This window comes from Eurytemora carolleeae, unplaced genomic scaffold, assembly GCF_000591075.1.
Source record: "Eurytemora carolleeae unplaced genomic scaffold, Eaff_2.0 scaffold228, whole genome shotgun sequence".
NCBI classification, from domain to species: Eukaryota; Metazoa; Arthropoda; class Copepoda; order Calanoida; family Temoridae; genus Eurytemora; species Eurytemora carolleeae.
This window is the reverse complement of record NW_019396363.1, coordinates 164,849-178,763: the sequence shown is the minus strand read 5'-3', so window position 1 is coordinate 178,763 and position 13,915 is coordinate 164,849. Positions and strand designations below refer to the sequence as shown.

At 32.3% G+C, this 13,915-nt stretch overlaps 1 protein-coding gene across 2 annotated transcripts; it reads left to right on the top strand.

Moving 5' to 3' along the window:
• The first annotated feature begins 931 nt into the window (after nt 1-931).
• On the top strand, nt 932-8,431 carry LOC111701753 (dystrophin). 2 transcript variants are annotated; one of them, XM_023473162.1, is made up of 11 exons: nt 932-983; nt 1,894-2,066; nt 2,232-2,303; nt 2,369-2,455; nt 2,512-2,673; nt 2,729-3,017; nt 3,096-3,781; nt 3,842-3,937; nt 4,576-4,713; nt 7,514-7,652; nt 7,865-8,431. In XM_023473162.1, the coding sequence occupies exons 2-11, from the start codon at nt 1,902-1,904 to the stop codon at nt 7,975-7,977; spliced, it is 1,947 nt and encodes a 648-aa protein (XP_023328930.1). In that variant the 5' UTR covers nt 932-983; nt 1,894-1,901; the 3' UTR covers nt 7,978-8,431. The 2 variants fall into 2 exon arrangements, with proteins under 2 accessions (XP_023328930.1, XP_023328931.1); XM_023473163.1 differs by having other exon boundaries at nt 946-979.
• Nucleotides 8,432-13,915: the final 5,484 nt, after the last annotated feature.

Genomic DNA, 13,915 nt, shown 5'->3' with positions numbered 1-13,915 from the left:
ACTCTTTTTAAGGGGTCTTACCCCCTCCTTTTAGTTAAAGATGTTACTTCTTTAAGATCAAATACTATATCTACAATAAAATAAAATAAAGTATTTTTAATGTTTAAAACTAAATTTTGTTTTAAAGTAAAGAACTATAATTTATTTATTAAAGAGACTGTAAACGTAGTTTTAGAATTGCATATTGCCTGATTCATAATTGGATAATCAATGAAGAAAAAATCTTAGTTTTCTTGTCTAGAAGTTTTCTTCATTGTCTTTCCTGTATGAATCTGTAATTTATCTTTATAGAGAACCACAATTAAAGTCAAATAAATTGAGTCTTTGCCACAAGGTCAAATTGTCTAATCCTTATATTTTCACAACCTGCAGGTTATGTAAACCATTCATATTTCAAACTTAGATTATTTGATCTAAAAGAATTCATATACTGAAATATCTAAGGTTTACAACATTGGGTTGAAAAAATATAGGGATTTAAAATCAGAGTTTGTGGCAAAGACTCAATTCCTTTCAGATAGAAAAATAAAATAGATTTTAGACAAAGGAAGTAGGGCTGAAATTAGGTCGATAGCCCATTTCAGAACCAAGTCAAAATAAAAGACAGCTGAGAGGGAGGGGGGGGGCAATGTATAATAATGCGTAGAAAAAGTTAATGACACTGAAATGTAAATTTTTCTCAAAGTTTGATATTTGAAATCAGGATATTTTGTTGCTATGAGAAAAGGGCCTTATGTTAACCTCAATAAAGTCTGCTTGGGTCAGCCTGATTCAAGCAGACGGAACTTCGGGGTCAGGCTAGCGGGCTGGGTCAATCCCGGAGGTCAGGCTAGCGGGCTGGGTCAACCCAGAGGTCAGGCTAGCGCGCTGGGTCAACCTGGCGGGCTGAGCCAAGCATTAAAATCTGAATACATTGATGAATATTTGATATTTTAGATCAGTGTCAGTCTAGGCACTCAGCCACCATATACTACTACAAGTCGGTAAATCATTTTTTAAAGGGATATTTTTTTAAAGAACATTTTTAAAATTCATAATTTTTAAAGGGACAAAGAAATTAAGTCTTAAGTCTAAAATTTTCTAATCCCTATATATTATCAATGTAAACATTTAATTTTTTAAACTTAATAGATTTGATCTAACAGAATTAATAACTTGAAATATCTTAGGTCTTAAGTCTTTGCCACAAACTACAATTTTCTCATCCCTTTATATCATCAAACCTGATGGTGTAACCCTTCGATATTTCAAAATCAGATGATTTGAAACTTTAGATTTTAGTTTGAAATTTCTAATTGGTCTGAGAAATTAGGTGGCAAAGATATATAAGATATATAAGATATATAAGAAATATAAGATATACATATATAAAAGATATATATATACAAGATATATAAGATATTTAAGATATATTAGATATATAAGGATAAGAAAAACTTGTTTGTTCACAAAACTCAATTCCTCGAAAGGAAACTTTCTAAACAAAAATTAAAGATTGAAAGCTTATGAATATCATCGTTAATAATTTTTAAATTAATAATATAATACATTTCTAACAAATATTTGCGTTTATGATATAAAGAGTAAGTGTACTTTATTGATCGACACATATATGATAAGAAAGTTTCCGAATAAACATCTAACTGTTATATGATACTTTATTTGGTGTTAAGTATTTTCAAAAAAGTACTTTCCTGAGGAAAACTTCTTAATAGCTTTTCCCAAATAATTTTTTCTAACCCCATATTTTCGCAAATGTCTATTTGGAAAGTGCCATTTGAAAAATGCTAATGTGTCAAAATAATGAAATGTGTATCTTGGAATACGCCTATTGAAAAAAAAAGATTAAATAAAATCATTTTGTTCATCTCATTCTCAAACACCATGGTTTAGGTGTCAAGATGACATTTTGGCAGGAGAACTATGGGTTCATCAAGGAGGTGTACGACACCAGGTACAGCAAGATGGTGGAGTGGATGGATAATATAGAGATGGCCATCCAGAAGGTTTGCGCCAGCAAGGTCTACACCTCTGCAGAGTTCAAGAGGGAGAAGGATAACTTTCAGGTAAGTTCAAAATGTTCCTTGCAAAAATCTTTATATTAACATTCAAGAGAAATAAAATCCCTTTGAAACCCAAAATTTCAAAAGAGTTTTCACAACTCACTAATGCAAAATCAACTGTCTTGTTTTTGAAAAAAGTATTATGGAATTTGATGAATAATTATTTAGTCTCTTTGCAAAAATCTGGAGAGAGCGGAGACCAAGAAATGGCTGACTGAAACTTTAGAAACTCTGATGAAGGTAAAAATATGATTCTAAAAGTTTTTTAAAACGAATTCTTAAAGTAAAATCTATTTGAAAATTAGGAAAGAGCTCCTGATGAGCAAAAAGAAGAGAGCAAGAAATTAAAGCTGATCATGGAAAGACATAAAACTTTGATTCCCAAGATTCAGGTAAAACAGGCTGGCCCAGCTTTAGAAAATTCATTTTCCTGCATGTTAATATCCAGGAAACTTTGGTGAAGACAGAATGCTACTGGAAGTGCTACTCCTATGGTGATGATCTTATTCCCATTTTTGAATTTATTGATGACTTGAGAAACAGATCAGTCAAGGAACTTCTTAGCGGTAACAGTGAACAGACTGAGGAGCATATTGAGAAGCAGGATAAGGTAATTTTGCTGAAAATCAAATTTTGAATAAGTTCTATACAATGTCTTTGTGCAGGTCGTGAACAGCTTGGAGAACAAGAGAAAGATGGTTCTAGACTTCATTGCCAAGGGAGAGAAGCTTATGCAGGATCAGAACTGTCCCAAGTTCCTTGAGGGTCATGTCAAGAAGCTTAGAGAAGCATGGGAAGACACCAATGAGAAGGCTCAGATCAGAAAGAAGGCCCTGGCTGACAATCTTAGCTCATGGGAGATCTTTGAGGACAAGAAGATTGAATGCCACAAACATCTGGATACTGCAGATGCTGAGTTTGAACAAATCAAAAAGATCTTTGATCTTTCTGCAGGTGTAAACTATTTAACACTCATAAATAAAACTCTTTTTAAGGGGTCTTACCCTTTACTTATTGTACATATATTCTAAGGTCCTGCTGATTACAACATGAGAATGAAAACTGCAGCCAACTATAGACACACAATTGAGGATGTTTACAACACTGTTAGTAATGCCAATGCAACCCTTCAACAAATGTTACCTGAAGATCGTAAGGCAGGCATGAACGATGAAGTTAAGGAGCTCACTGTCAGAATTGATATCCTTGCAAAGACGGATGAACGTCTCCTCTTTATCGATGACTTCAACAAGAGGCTGGCTGTGTGGAATATTGCTGTTACTGATCTGGAAGAGTGGTTGGATGAGGGCAGAAAGAGGTTGGACACCATCAAAAATCCAACTGATGTCCTGAGCCCTGAAGACAGAGTCACTAAGTCTATGGAGGTTCAGGAAGATATCAGCAAAAAATCCGACTTCTGCAACAAACAAGAAGCAGAGAAAACTGAAATCTTCCCCAAGCAGGGAGAGAAGGTTTCATCAGATGCCAAGAAGTTTATTGAAAGGCTGAAGAATGTTAGAAATGAATTGAACAAGCTTGATGATGAGGTGAAGGCTGAATGTGCCAAGTTCAGTGAGGATGTTAAATACTGGGCTGAGTTCCAGACTGGTATTAAGGCATTTGATCCTTGGCTGAAGAAGGCTGAGAAGAGGAAGGTTGAAGGACTGAAGACTCCCAAGTCCCTAGTAGAGGCTTGTGAGATTCTTGGAGATGCTAAGGTGACATTTTGAAAATTCTAAGATCAAATTGTGAGCCTGGTTTGATTTATTTTTGTATAGAATTTCCAAGAGGAGTGTGAAACTAAACTCCAGATTTTGGAAGAAGCCACAGTTTCAGCACAGAAGATGGCTTCACACACTGATGCAGATGACAAGGTTTGCAATTTCAGTTAAAAAATTGTTGTCAATGAACCATGAACCTATTTTTACCAATAATGATGACCAATTTTTACTAATTTTAATCAATAATGATGACCAATTTTTACTAATTTTAATCAATAATGATGACCAATTTTTACTAATTTTAATCAATAATGATGACCAATTTTTACAAATTTTAATCATTACTGATGCCCAATTTTTACCAATTTTGACCAATAATGATGACAAAGGAATTGAGTCTCTGCCACACACTCAAGTTTTCTAATTCCTATATCTTAGCAACCTGACCTTGTAAACCTTTGATATTTCAAACATAAATTATTTGACTTAAGAGGATTGATAGTTTGAAATATCTAAGGTATGTGACATTGGGTTGCAAATATACAGGGATTAAAAAGTTAGAGTTTGTGGCAACGACTCAATTCATTTAGAAACTTCGAGGTTATAAAGGGAAAGTTATATATATTTTTCTTCATGTTTGATTTATTGATAGTGGTTGATAAAATTTTCAAAAAAAAATGTCAAAATAAATAAATTATTACAATAAATTGAATATAAAAAGTATCCATAATTTGCTAATTAAAATCTGATTAACTATCTGGATCATGACTGGACTCCTGAACCTATTTCAGGTTGCTGGCTACCGCAGTCGGTGGTTAGCAGTTCATGAGACTACAAAGGAGTGGGTTGCCAGGATGACAACTCTAGTAGAGTGCTGGAACAAGCTTGATGGTAACGTTGGTGAACTGAGTTCCTGGGTTTCAACTAAGGTATAATTAGCTTGATATTGGGAATATTCAGACTTGTTTCTAACAGTTCATCAACATTTAGTTGGGATAGTTAGTTCTTAGATAAGAACTGAATGATTCGTTCAGAAAAAGTTTTTTCTTATTTTTTCAGAAAGATTTCAATAATATTAACATGGTTCACGGTAAATATTTTAGAAATCATTGACAGTAAGTAACATTAACGATTATTTAATGAAAAAATATCACTGGAGCGGAAAAAAAACAGAATACACCATTCAAAATGTGATTTTTGTTCATTTTTCATGAATATTTAATTTCTTTTGTTAATAATCTCAAAATCAACGTTTTTTGCAGTTCGTTGGTTAAATTTTGTTCATTTTCAAAAAACCTGCTGTTCGTTTACAGAATGTTCTAAGCTGTAGCTTGATGTAAAAGTACAAGTTTAAGATAAAATGTTCCCCTTCTACCTGGAGGGTTTGATTAATGATCTAGGACACATATCAAAATCAGATTTTCAGTAGGAATTCAAATTTAAAGTCAAATACATGGAGAAAATATTGAATATTGGCTTGGAGATAAATATGTTCGTTTTATTCAACTACAAGGTGTACAAAAAATTCTTTAAATTAAAAAAAGATACATTTTGTTTTCAAGTATTTTTGGTTGTATACTTTATGTAATGTAATGTAAAACAGATATAATTCTAGAAATTCAGTTCCCCATCTGAGAATTTCTTGTCTTGCTAAATGAAGATACTCTATAAAAAGACTTTGTAATTTCAAGTGACCCTACATTTGGGGTTTTTGTGCAAAAGAGAAATTTACAAAAAACAAAAATATGTTTTAAAATATGATATTTTCTATGTTTTTGGCTTGGGACAAATATATATATTTGATTTGATTTGATTTGATGTTTTCTTCCACATTTTTTATCAGATTAAAATTACAAAGGTACCATTGTGAATCGAGCATTGCTATCATTGCACGGAGGTTCACTTATACTTACGCTTACAGTCCCTTTAATCATTTAGATATAAAAGTAATGTGAATCTTAGATAGATTTCTTTGGTTATAGGGTTATTCAAATATGCTTCTATCACTTTTTTGAACACCCCCAGTTTCATATACTTTAAGTCCTAAAGGTTCCAAGGTATTTTGCTGCGTAAGGGATTTCACAATTTTCCACTTAAAAGTGTGAAATATTTCCAGAATTTAGGGGAATATTGACCTTATCTTAAAATATATCATCTTACTAAATGTTTGCTCTAATAATCATGGCGATGAAATTTAAATTTTAAATTTGTAAATTTAAATCCTATTTTCCTGCTTGCTGGATTCTCTAATTAACTTAGCATGAATTTGTTTATAATTTACAAATTTATACAAGACTGAGATAGTTTGGAATTTGAATTTTTAAAAATGGTAAAACTTTCTAGAAAATTTCAGATAATACAGTCGTCACTTAGGTCGTCATTTATTTTTTTTACGATTACCGCATTACTAAATTTAATTCTTCAAAAAATAAATTTCTTTTTTTAATTAATGTCTTGTCATTTTATAAGAAAATTTCTTTTACCTTTTGCTCCTGTTCCACTTAAAAGCATTTGCTTGAGATATTTAGAATTATTGAATTTCCATTTTAAGAAATTCAGACTCCATCACAAATATTCTTACACTTAAGTGCAACCGACTCCGGAGAATTTAAGATGATATCTAATGAAGCAGAACAGCAAATAACACGATAAAAACACGGAAAATTGTCGAAAAATCGAAAAATTTATCAATTTTGACGAAGTGGTTCGAATTATGTTATGATCTGAGAGTTACTTATAAAAACATTTATTCCTGTTTCATGGATTTTTGGTAATGAAGACGACATTTTAATATTTTCCAGGAATGTTCGAAAACAAGTTCTAAGCTAAATATTATTTTTTTTTAAAAATCAAAACATTTTATGAAAAATCAACTATATACAAATGTGGCGAAAGATAATCGATGACTATAGGTTGTAATATCTGAATGATTTGTTTGAAATTAAATAGATTTTTTTCGGTCTAAGTCGTATGTTGCATTTGTCTGAATTTGTATGGACACTACGTTCTTCGGTATGAGTCGTTTTTAACAATTTTCTCCTTATAGACGCAACAGCTAGAAGTAAGATTAGTAGCGATCAAAAGCGCTTTTTTTATCGCATTATGCCTGTACCCCCTTTTATTTTTCGCGAACACTCCCTTTTAATGAAATTGCGTTTAAAGCTACTTTAGGACACTTTTTACACACTATTTTTTTATTCCATTTAAAAGCTAAAAAGTAAAAAAAAAATCATGCAATTACCAATTGTGTTACTTACCTTACATTACTAACGAGACTCTGTCAAAAGAGGAAGTCCAATTCTAGTTAGTTCCTTCGTAATTTCAAATTCAATAATTCCTACCTATGATGCATCAGGATTCAGGACAACATTTTGCATTCACTGCGAAAACTGAAGTTTTGCAATTAGTTGGCAGTCCATGCACAACTTTTTTTGCAGGAAATAAATGATGATGAACTAGGTCTGTCAGAGAAATTTGCAATTCCAGGACAGATATTGATAGACAATTCTGTGCAGTATAATTATTAATCTAAAACGTACTGCAGTTGGGTTCAAGAAAAACCAAATAAAGAGTACTAAGAAAAAAAACATTTCTCACTGTATTTCTTTTTTATGCTTTAAGTTCCTTCCCAAAATAAATCTTCTAAGAAATAAGATAACTAAAAGTAGTTCTAAGATCTCTACTAAGAATCTAGAAACTAAACTAAATACAAATATATCTAAATTCTAGGATTCTGCAGCTCCTGATGGTAGCTCTGAGATCTCAATTGAGAAGCTTGAAACCCAACTTGTTACTCTGAAAACTATGTTTGCTGAGAAACAACGTCTTGTAGCAGATCTTGAAGCTTATGGATCAGGAACAGGAACAGGTAGGAGATAAAAAAGAATACTTACTTTAATATTTAAAACCTTATTTATAATACTTATTTTTAATAATCTGAAATATGAAAAAGCACTTTTGATGTAATATTTTATAGTTAAATCATGAATAGTACATTTTAATGTTTATGGCTTTATAGATAAAAGGAAACATTTGTAAGAAAAAAATACTTTTAACGTAATATCAATTGACAACTTCTAGAAAAGCCAGCAGAAGCAGCTAAACCTGTTGAGGGAGAGGAAGCAGCTAAACCTGAGGAAGCTGCTCCTGCAGCAGTAGCAGAGGAACCTGCAGCAGAACAACCAGCTGCTTAATTCAAAAGAAGTAGGAAGGAGACTTTTCCAGGCCAATAAGAAGAGTAAAAGTCGAAAGTTTTTATGAACATTGAAAACATCACAATAGTTTCTTAACTTCAATGTTAACGAAGCAGCTTCTGTAAAAAACATTGTATGTTTTCTCAATTAAAAATTGTAAATTATTAAATCAAAATATTAAAGGAAAAGTGATTTGTCATCTTTCAAAATTTACGATTCTACCCCCCGCCCCCCCTTGCAATGTCTGTAGGACAGCTAAGCTCATAGTATCCTATAGGTAAGTGACAGTATAAGTTTTGTACCAGGTTTTAACAAATGTAAACTCTCAAACCTGATCAAACTGTAAACGTACAATTTTGTTAAACACATATTGTTATATATATATAATTTGTAATACTACTATTTCATCCGTTCAAACAGCTCGTTAATAAACTTAATAATTTGTGTCATTAAATGTAATTTTATTTCTTCTGGAGAGTGGAGACACTACAAATTACAATCTCTGATCACGTTTATCTAAAGTATATTGCAATATTGAAATCTTACTCTTTTATATAAAAAAACTCTTTTTGTTAAAGTGCTTTGAAAAAGAACAAACACGTTTTAAATTTATAACATGTAATGTTACTGGATAAGTTTGCTTATTTTAATTTTGTGCTTAAAATCAAAACTAGAGGAGGTGCATGGTCACAAAGTCGTCACATAAATTTGACCTCTTTCCTGCTGTCGTGTTTGTGACTGCAAGAGGGAGAAGCCTGTCTCTTGTGCTTCAAAGGCTAGTTTAAAACATTTTATTTGCTCTGTTTGTTAAAATTTAAAATTGCTTGGCTATAAACTTCAACAGAAAAATCTACGAACTATTTCACGTGATGTCTCACAAAAAATTTGGGCCCGATCGGTTCAGCCGTTTTGACGTTTATTGGATACAAACAAACAAACAAACAAACAGACAAACACCCAAACAAGCCAAATTAATATATAGATTAGTATGATTATTATCATTTATTGTTAGTTTATGACTTAAAATGGCTTTTCTCATCTAGAAAATTTTTAAACCTGGTTTAAAAAAGAAAAGGAAAATACTAAAGCAAAACAAATCTGTTGATATAACTGTTTTATTACACTTCATGTTATAACATGGGACAGCAAGTATTTCCCGTTATTGTTATATATTCCTGTCTGTTTGAGGTTTTTACATTCATTTTTTTTTTGAGTGGGGGGGGGGTTTAAGGTTTGCGCCTGTAAGTTCGTAATAGATTGACGTTGAAACTATCTCTTATTTGATCTTCCCTTCTACCCCTCCTCCCCTTTGTAGACCCCTGAAGTATGGAGGGTCGGTATGATTTTGGTTTACATTAAGCTGATATACATCTTATCAAGGGTTAAATCTCAGCCAGGGAGCTCCCAACCTACAGCCAGGGATCATTAGAGCAAATTAATCAATTAATTGATTTTTTCATTATCATTAACTTTATCAACCTACTATACAATTATGATCTTTCTTTTCGTAAAACGTTTATCAAGAGAAATTATTGTTTGAAAGTTACGGTTTGAAAAGTTTTTACTTAATTGCGTTTCTGAATACGCAAACAAGACAACATTTTAAAAAGGACAATTACTTTGGTTGATTTAAGTCTAAATTTCTTACGGTTAATTAAGACCTTTAAGGTGTTTTACCCTTTAAATTTAAGGTTTTAAATCTAGTTTCGGGAATTTCAAAGTAAATATAATTAGGGTAAACCCTATAGTAATTTTCTCACACATATAATAAAAAAGATTACAAACCAATTAAAAGTTTGGAGAAACTTCAATTATATTTGCAACTTTGGACATTAAATGCACACATTTGACAAATAAAAAAATGATAATTTGTCATTTTTACATTTTAAATTACTACTTGAAATGTTGATCTAATAAAAAAAGGTTGCTTGAATCTAGAATTCTAAAAGGCTTTACTGGGGAAATAAATATCTGAAAGGGGCTAAAAACTTAATGTCACGTCCCCTCAATCTAAAGAGTGAAACTTCTGATTCACAACGGTACCCTTACAAGGTTTAAATGATCAATAATGAATGAGACATCCATGTTTTTTTTTAATTTCAAAACGGTACCGTAACCGGCCATGTATGAATGAGATAGTCTTATTTTTATTGCTGAAATCTGATATTTTTCAATTGTGGCTTCCATTAAAAAGTGAATGACGAGTAATGCAGCAGAAAAAAAGAATTCAACACGATTTATTAAAAAAAAATGGCGACATCTTCCTATATTGTCAGTCCCTAGCTCTAAACAATCTCATATATCCTTATATATTCTTAAGTGTACTTGTTTTTATAGAGTAAAATAACCAACATGAGTTCCATAGTTATATTAGGGCTTCCATGTTTGTTTTGGTTCCCAGGGTCCCAGGGTTCCCTGTTTATATTCGTTACATTTTAATTATTTTCAAATGAAAAAACGTTGGATCCTTTAATCCTAGATTCCTTATTTACTCTACCCATTCAACCCACATTCTCTACCCATAGATAGATAGATAGATAGATAGATAGATAGATAGATAGATAGATAGATAGATAGATAGATAGATAGATAGATAGATAGATAGATAAATGTGTCCAAGAAAAAAGAATTCCTGGTAAAAAAAGTATTGAACTTTAACCAAGATTTCGAAGATTCAGTTTGTTATAAAAATAGCAAGATAACGGTTGATTTTAAAATCTTTTATAATTTTTTTTGAACGCCCTGTAAAGATGGATTGAGGATAACTGAATTCCGAATAATTATAGATCCATAATTCTACCTTTCATTGAAAGATGGTGGGAATGGATAGGGTTAAACTGCAAGGGGGGGTAGGGTTAAACTGAGGGGGGGGAGATAGGAGATAATAAGATGATAGATATTTTTGAGAATTTAAAAGAAACCATGAGTTTGAACACAGAGAGAAATAGGAATAAATTCAAGCAAAAAAGTAGAAAGAATAATTAAAACTATATATACAAAATAACAATTATAAAATTAGAAGAAATTCATTAAATAAGGAAAGAAAGCTAAAAATAAGGTTAAACTTAGATGAACCCCTAATACAAAGCGATTACAACTCAAAAAATAAGTTTTTTAAATTTTCAAAATAAAGTTTTTTTGTAAAGGAAAATAACCGAAAATAACCATAAATATAGTCACCCCGCCTTCCAAATCCGTCCTCCTACCCTCCCCGTTAGATGGTAAACTATGGGTGGCTGTTATACTTACAAAATCTTTGTCTTGTTCTATATAAACCTACCGACATAAAAGGACCATCCACACAGAAAAAAAAGTGTTTAAGTTTTTAAAATGTTAGAAATAATTATTTACTGTGAAATGTTTTGATTTTCAACATGTTTCGGTAAAAAAATGTATGTTTGATGCATGAATGGCCCTGAAGGGATTGCGGTCAGCTGATCACGTGATTGATCCTACATCGGTCAACCTGGGATTTAAATCAACAGTTGAATTCCAACCTTTCTCCTGCAAACACATCTCTCACCTACGCTCTCTTTTCATACATAACAAAGCATTGAAGCAACGCAATAATCAGTTATTAGATCTATCAGATATCCTTTAACTATCAGTTATCAGCTGATTTAACTAAAATCCGCCAAAATGCCTTGTCTCCCGAGCATCACCAAGAAACTCCGCCGATCAAAATCCTCAAGAAAAGAGGAAAATGATTTTTATTTCAAACTTGAACCTCAGCTGTCTCGAGAAACTTTAGTGCTCTCAAGTCTACCACCAGAAGACTCTTTTAGAAACGTGTACGAGTGGTTAGAAGCTCAAAATAGTCCAGCACCATATCGTCCCTGTGCCTGTTGTCAGGATAGTCCGGACTGTCACTATGCCTGCGTTGACATCACTCGTCGTCTTATCACATTTAGTCCTCAATCTCGTAGATTTAGCGCAGATATTATTCACAGTAGGTCAACCTCATACCTTAGTCAGGACACTCCCAGGACCACGTTCAGTCCTAGACCCTCATATGGGACGAACATGACGTCCTATGGTTCAGACAGGACGCATTATGCAAGTGAAGAGGACCGAGTCTCAGAGATGTACTATGATAACCCGGATACTCCTGTGGGAAACCACTACCCGGAGAGGATGGACCGAACCCGTTCTAGCTCCGATGAGAGTGATAATACTGAATATATATACCTGGACTTTCAGAGAAAAAGTCCCCAATTTGATTCCTGGCAAGTTACAAGAAAACCATCCTTATCTCCAGTCAGAAGCGCGTTTGTTTAGACTTTTCAGTTAGAATATGGTCTCTTGAACCCGAAAATTTATATACTTGTGATAATTTCTATTCTTTCAAAATATGCTTTTTTATTTCGCTATTCATACTGTTATACATATCTATATATTTTAATAAATAACTGCTCTCAATATTATCTCTTATTTATCAGAAACTTTGAAGTTAGGTGTTAGGTAGTTTAAAATAAAAGAGTAAACTTTTGATTTGGAGAAGCCCACGCTTGTGTATACCAAGTCAGTGCTGGGACATTTTATAAACAGTTTTCAAAAGGACTGTTTTGTCAAGTGGCACATTGTTAACAAACGGGCATACCCGATTTACATCGGTACCCTTATCTAATCAATGTTGAAGATATCGTCGGTTTTCTAGCCTAAAAAGTGTTTAATTCTGACCATGACATTCGTTGTTTCTGTAACAAGGTCACAAATATTTGAAGAGGTCGTTCTTTAAAGTGTACCGTTGTGAATACAGACATGACACTCTAGGGTCACTAATATCACTTATACAGTCCCTTTAAATAGACATTTCTGAGATATTATATTTGATATTTACTTTTCGTAAAAAGGACAGTTTATAATAACGTTTCATTGTTTATTAAATTTGTGAAAACTTGAAGTTAAAATACCAGAGTCCAAAACTAAAGATACGACTTAAATTTTAAGTTTCAGCTGAAAAGTCGCTCGTGACTTAAACAAAACCGTAACTTCGATCAAGCTGTAGCTTAAATATATAGCTCATCGAAATTGACGAGTTAAATATTGCAGTTTCTCATTATTTTCTATCAACTGATCATAATTTCCTACAAAATGATACAGCGTATTTATAACCCAATTTTTTGATGTAGTATATGAGTCTGGGATTTATTTTAATTTAACTCTGAATTCCTTATTTTCCTTTTAAGCTGTAACTCAAATTTTGCGCATTCTTTAGTTTTTGACTCTTTAAATGCATACAAGAAGTGGTTAAACCTTCTCTGACACCAGGTTAAGCAAAAGAGAAGTTGTTCATCTAAGTTTATATGCGTAGTTTAACCGATTCTCACATTCTGGAAATCTGGTTCTTAATTATAATTTTCATGATTTAAAATATTTGGGTTTAAAGAAAGGAATTAAAAGGTTCATTTTCAATGAATGCTATGAATGACAAGTCGATTTAAGGTTAAAATATTTCAAACTTACTCTAGATGAACTGTAGAGAAGGGGGGGGGGGGGTTCAATAAGTAGATTATAATAGCTCAGTAGGTTTTCCGAATTTTTTTTTAATTTCTTGATTGGGTTTTCCAAATGGAAGATGAAATTAAATGCGCAGTATCCATAGTTGCACTGGTTAAATATCCCATTCGTCTTTTTTTAAAACCTATCATACTACATTCATAATGAGAAAGACCCGGAATTAATTGACAGTTAATCAGGCCACTTTACATATATATATCTCTTTCAATTTTCAATGCTCAAAAAAGACAGACCACATTTTGGAACTGGCAGGACGTCAGCTATTTTTGATTCTCGTTTCATCAATCATATTTGTAAGATTAGATTGTAGAGTCGTCTGATTGATTGAAAATTAATTCCGAGTCTTTCCGATTAGGACTGTATCTAATAATTTAGTATTAGATCATATGTGCCCTGATTTAGAGAACTGAGAAACACA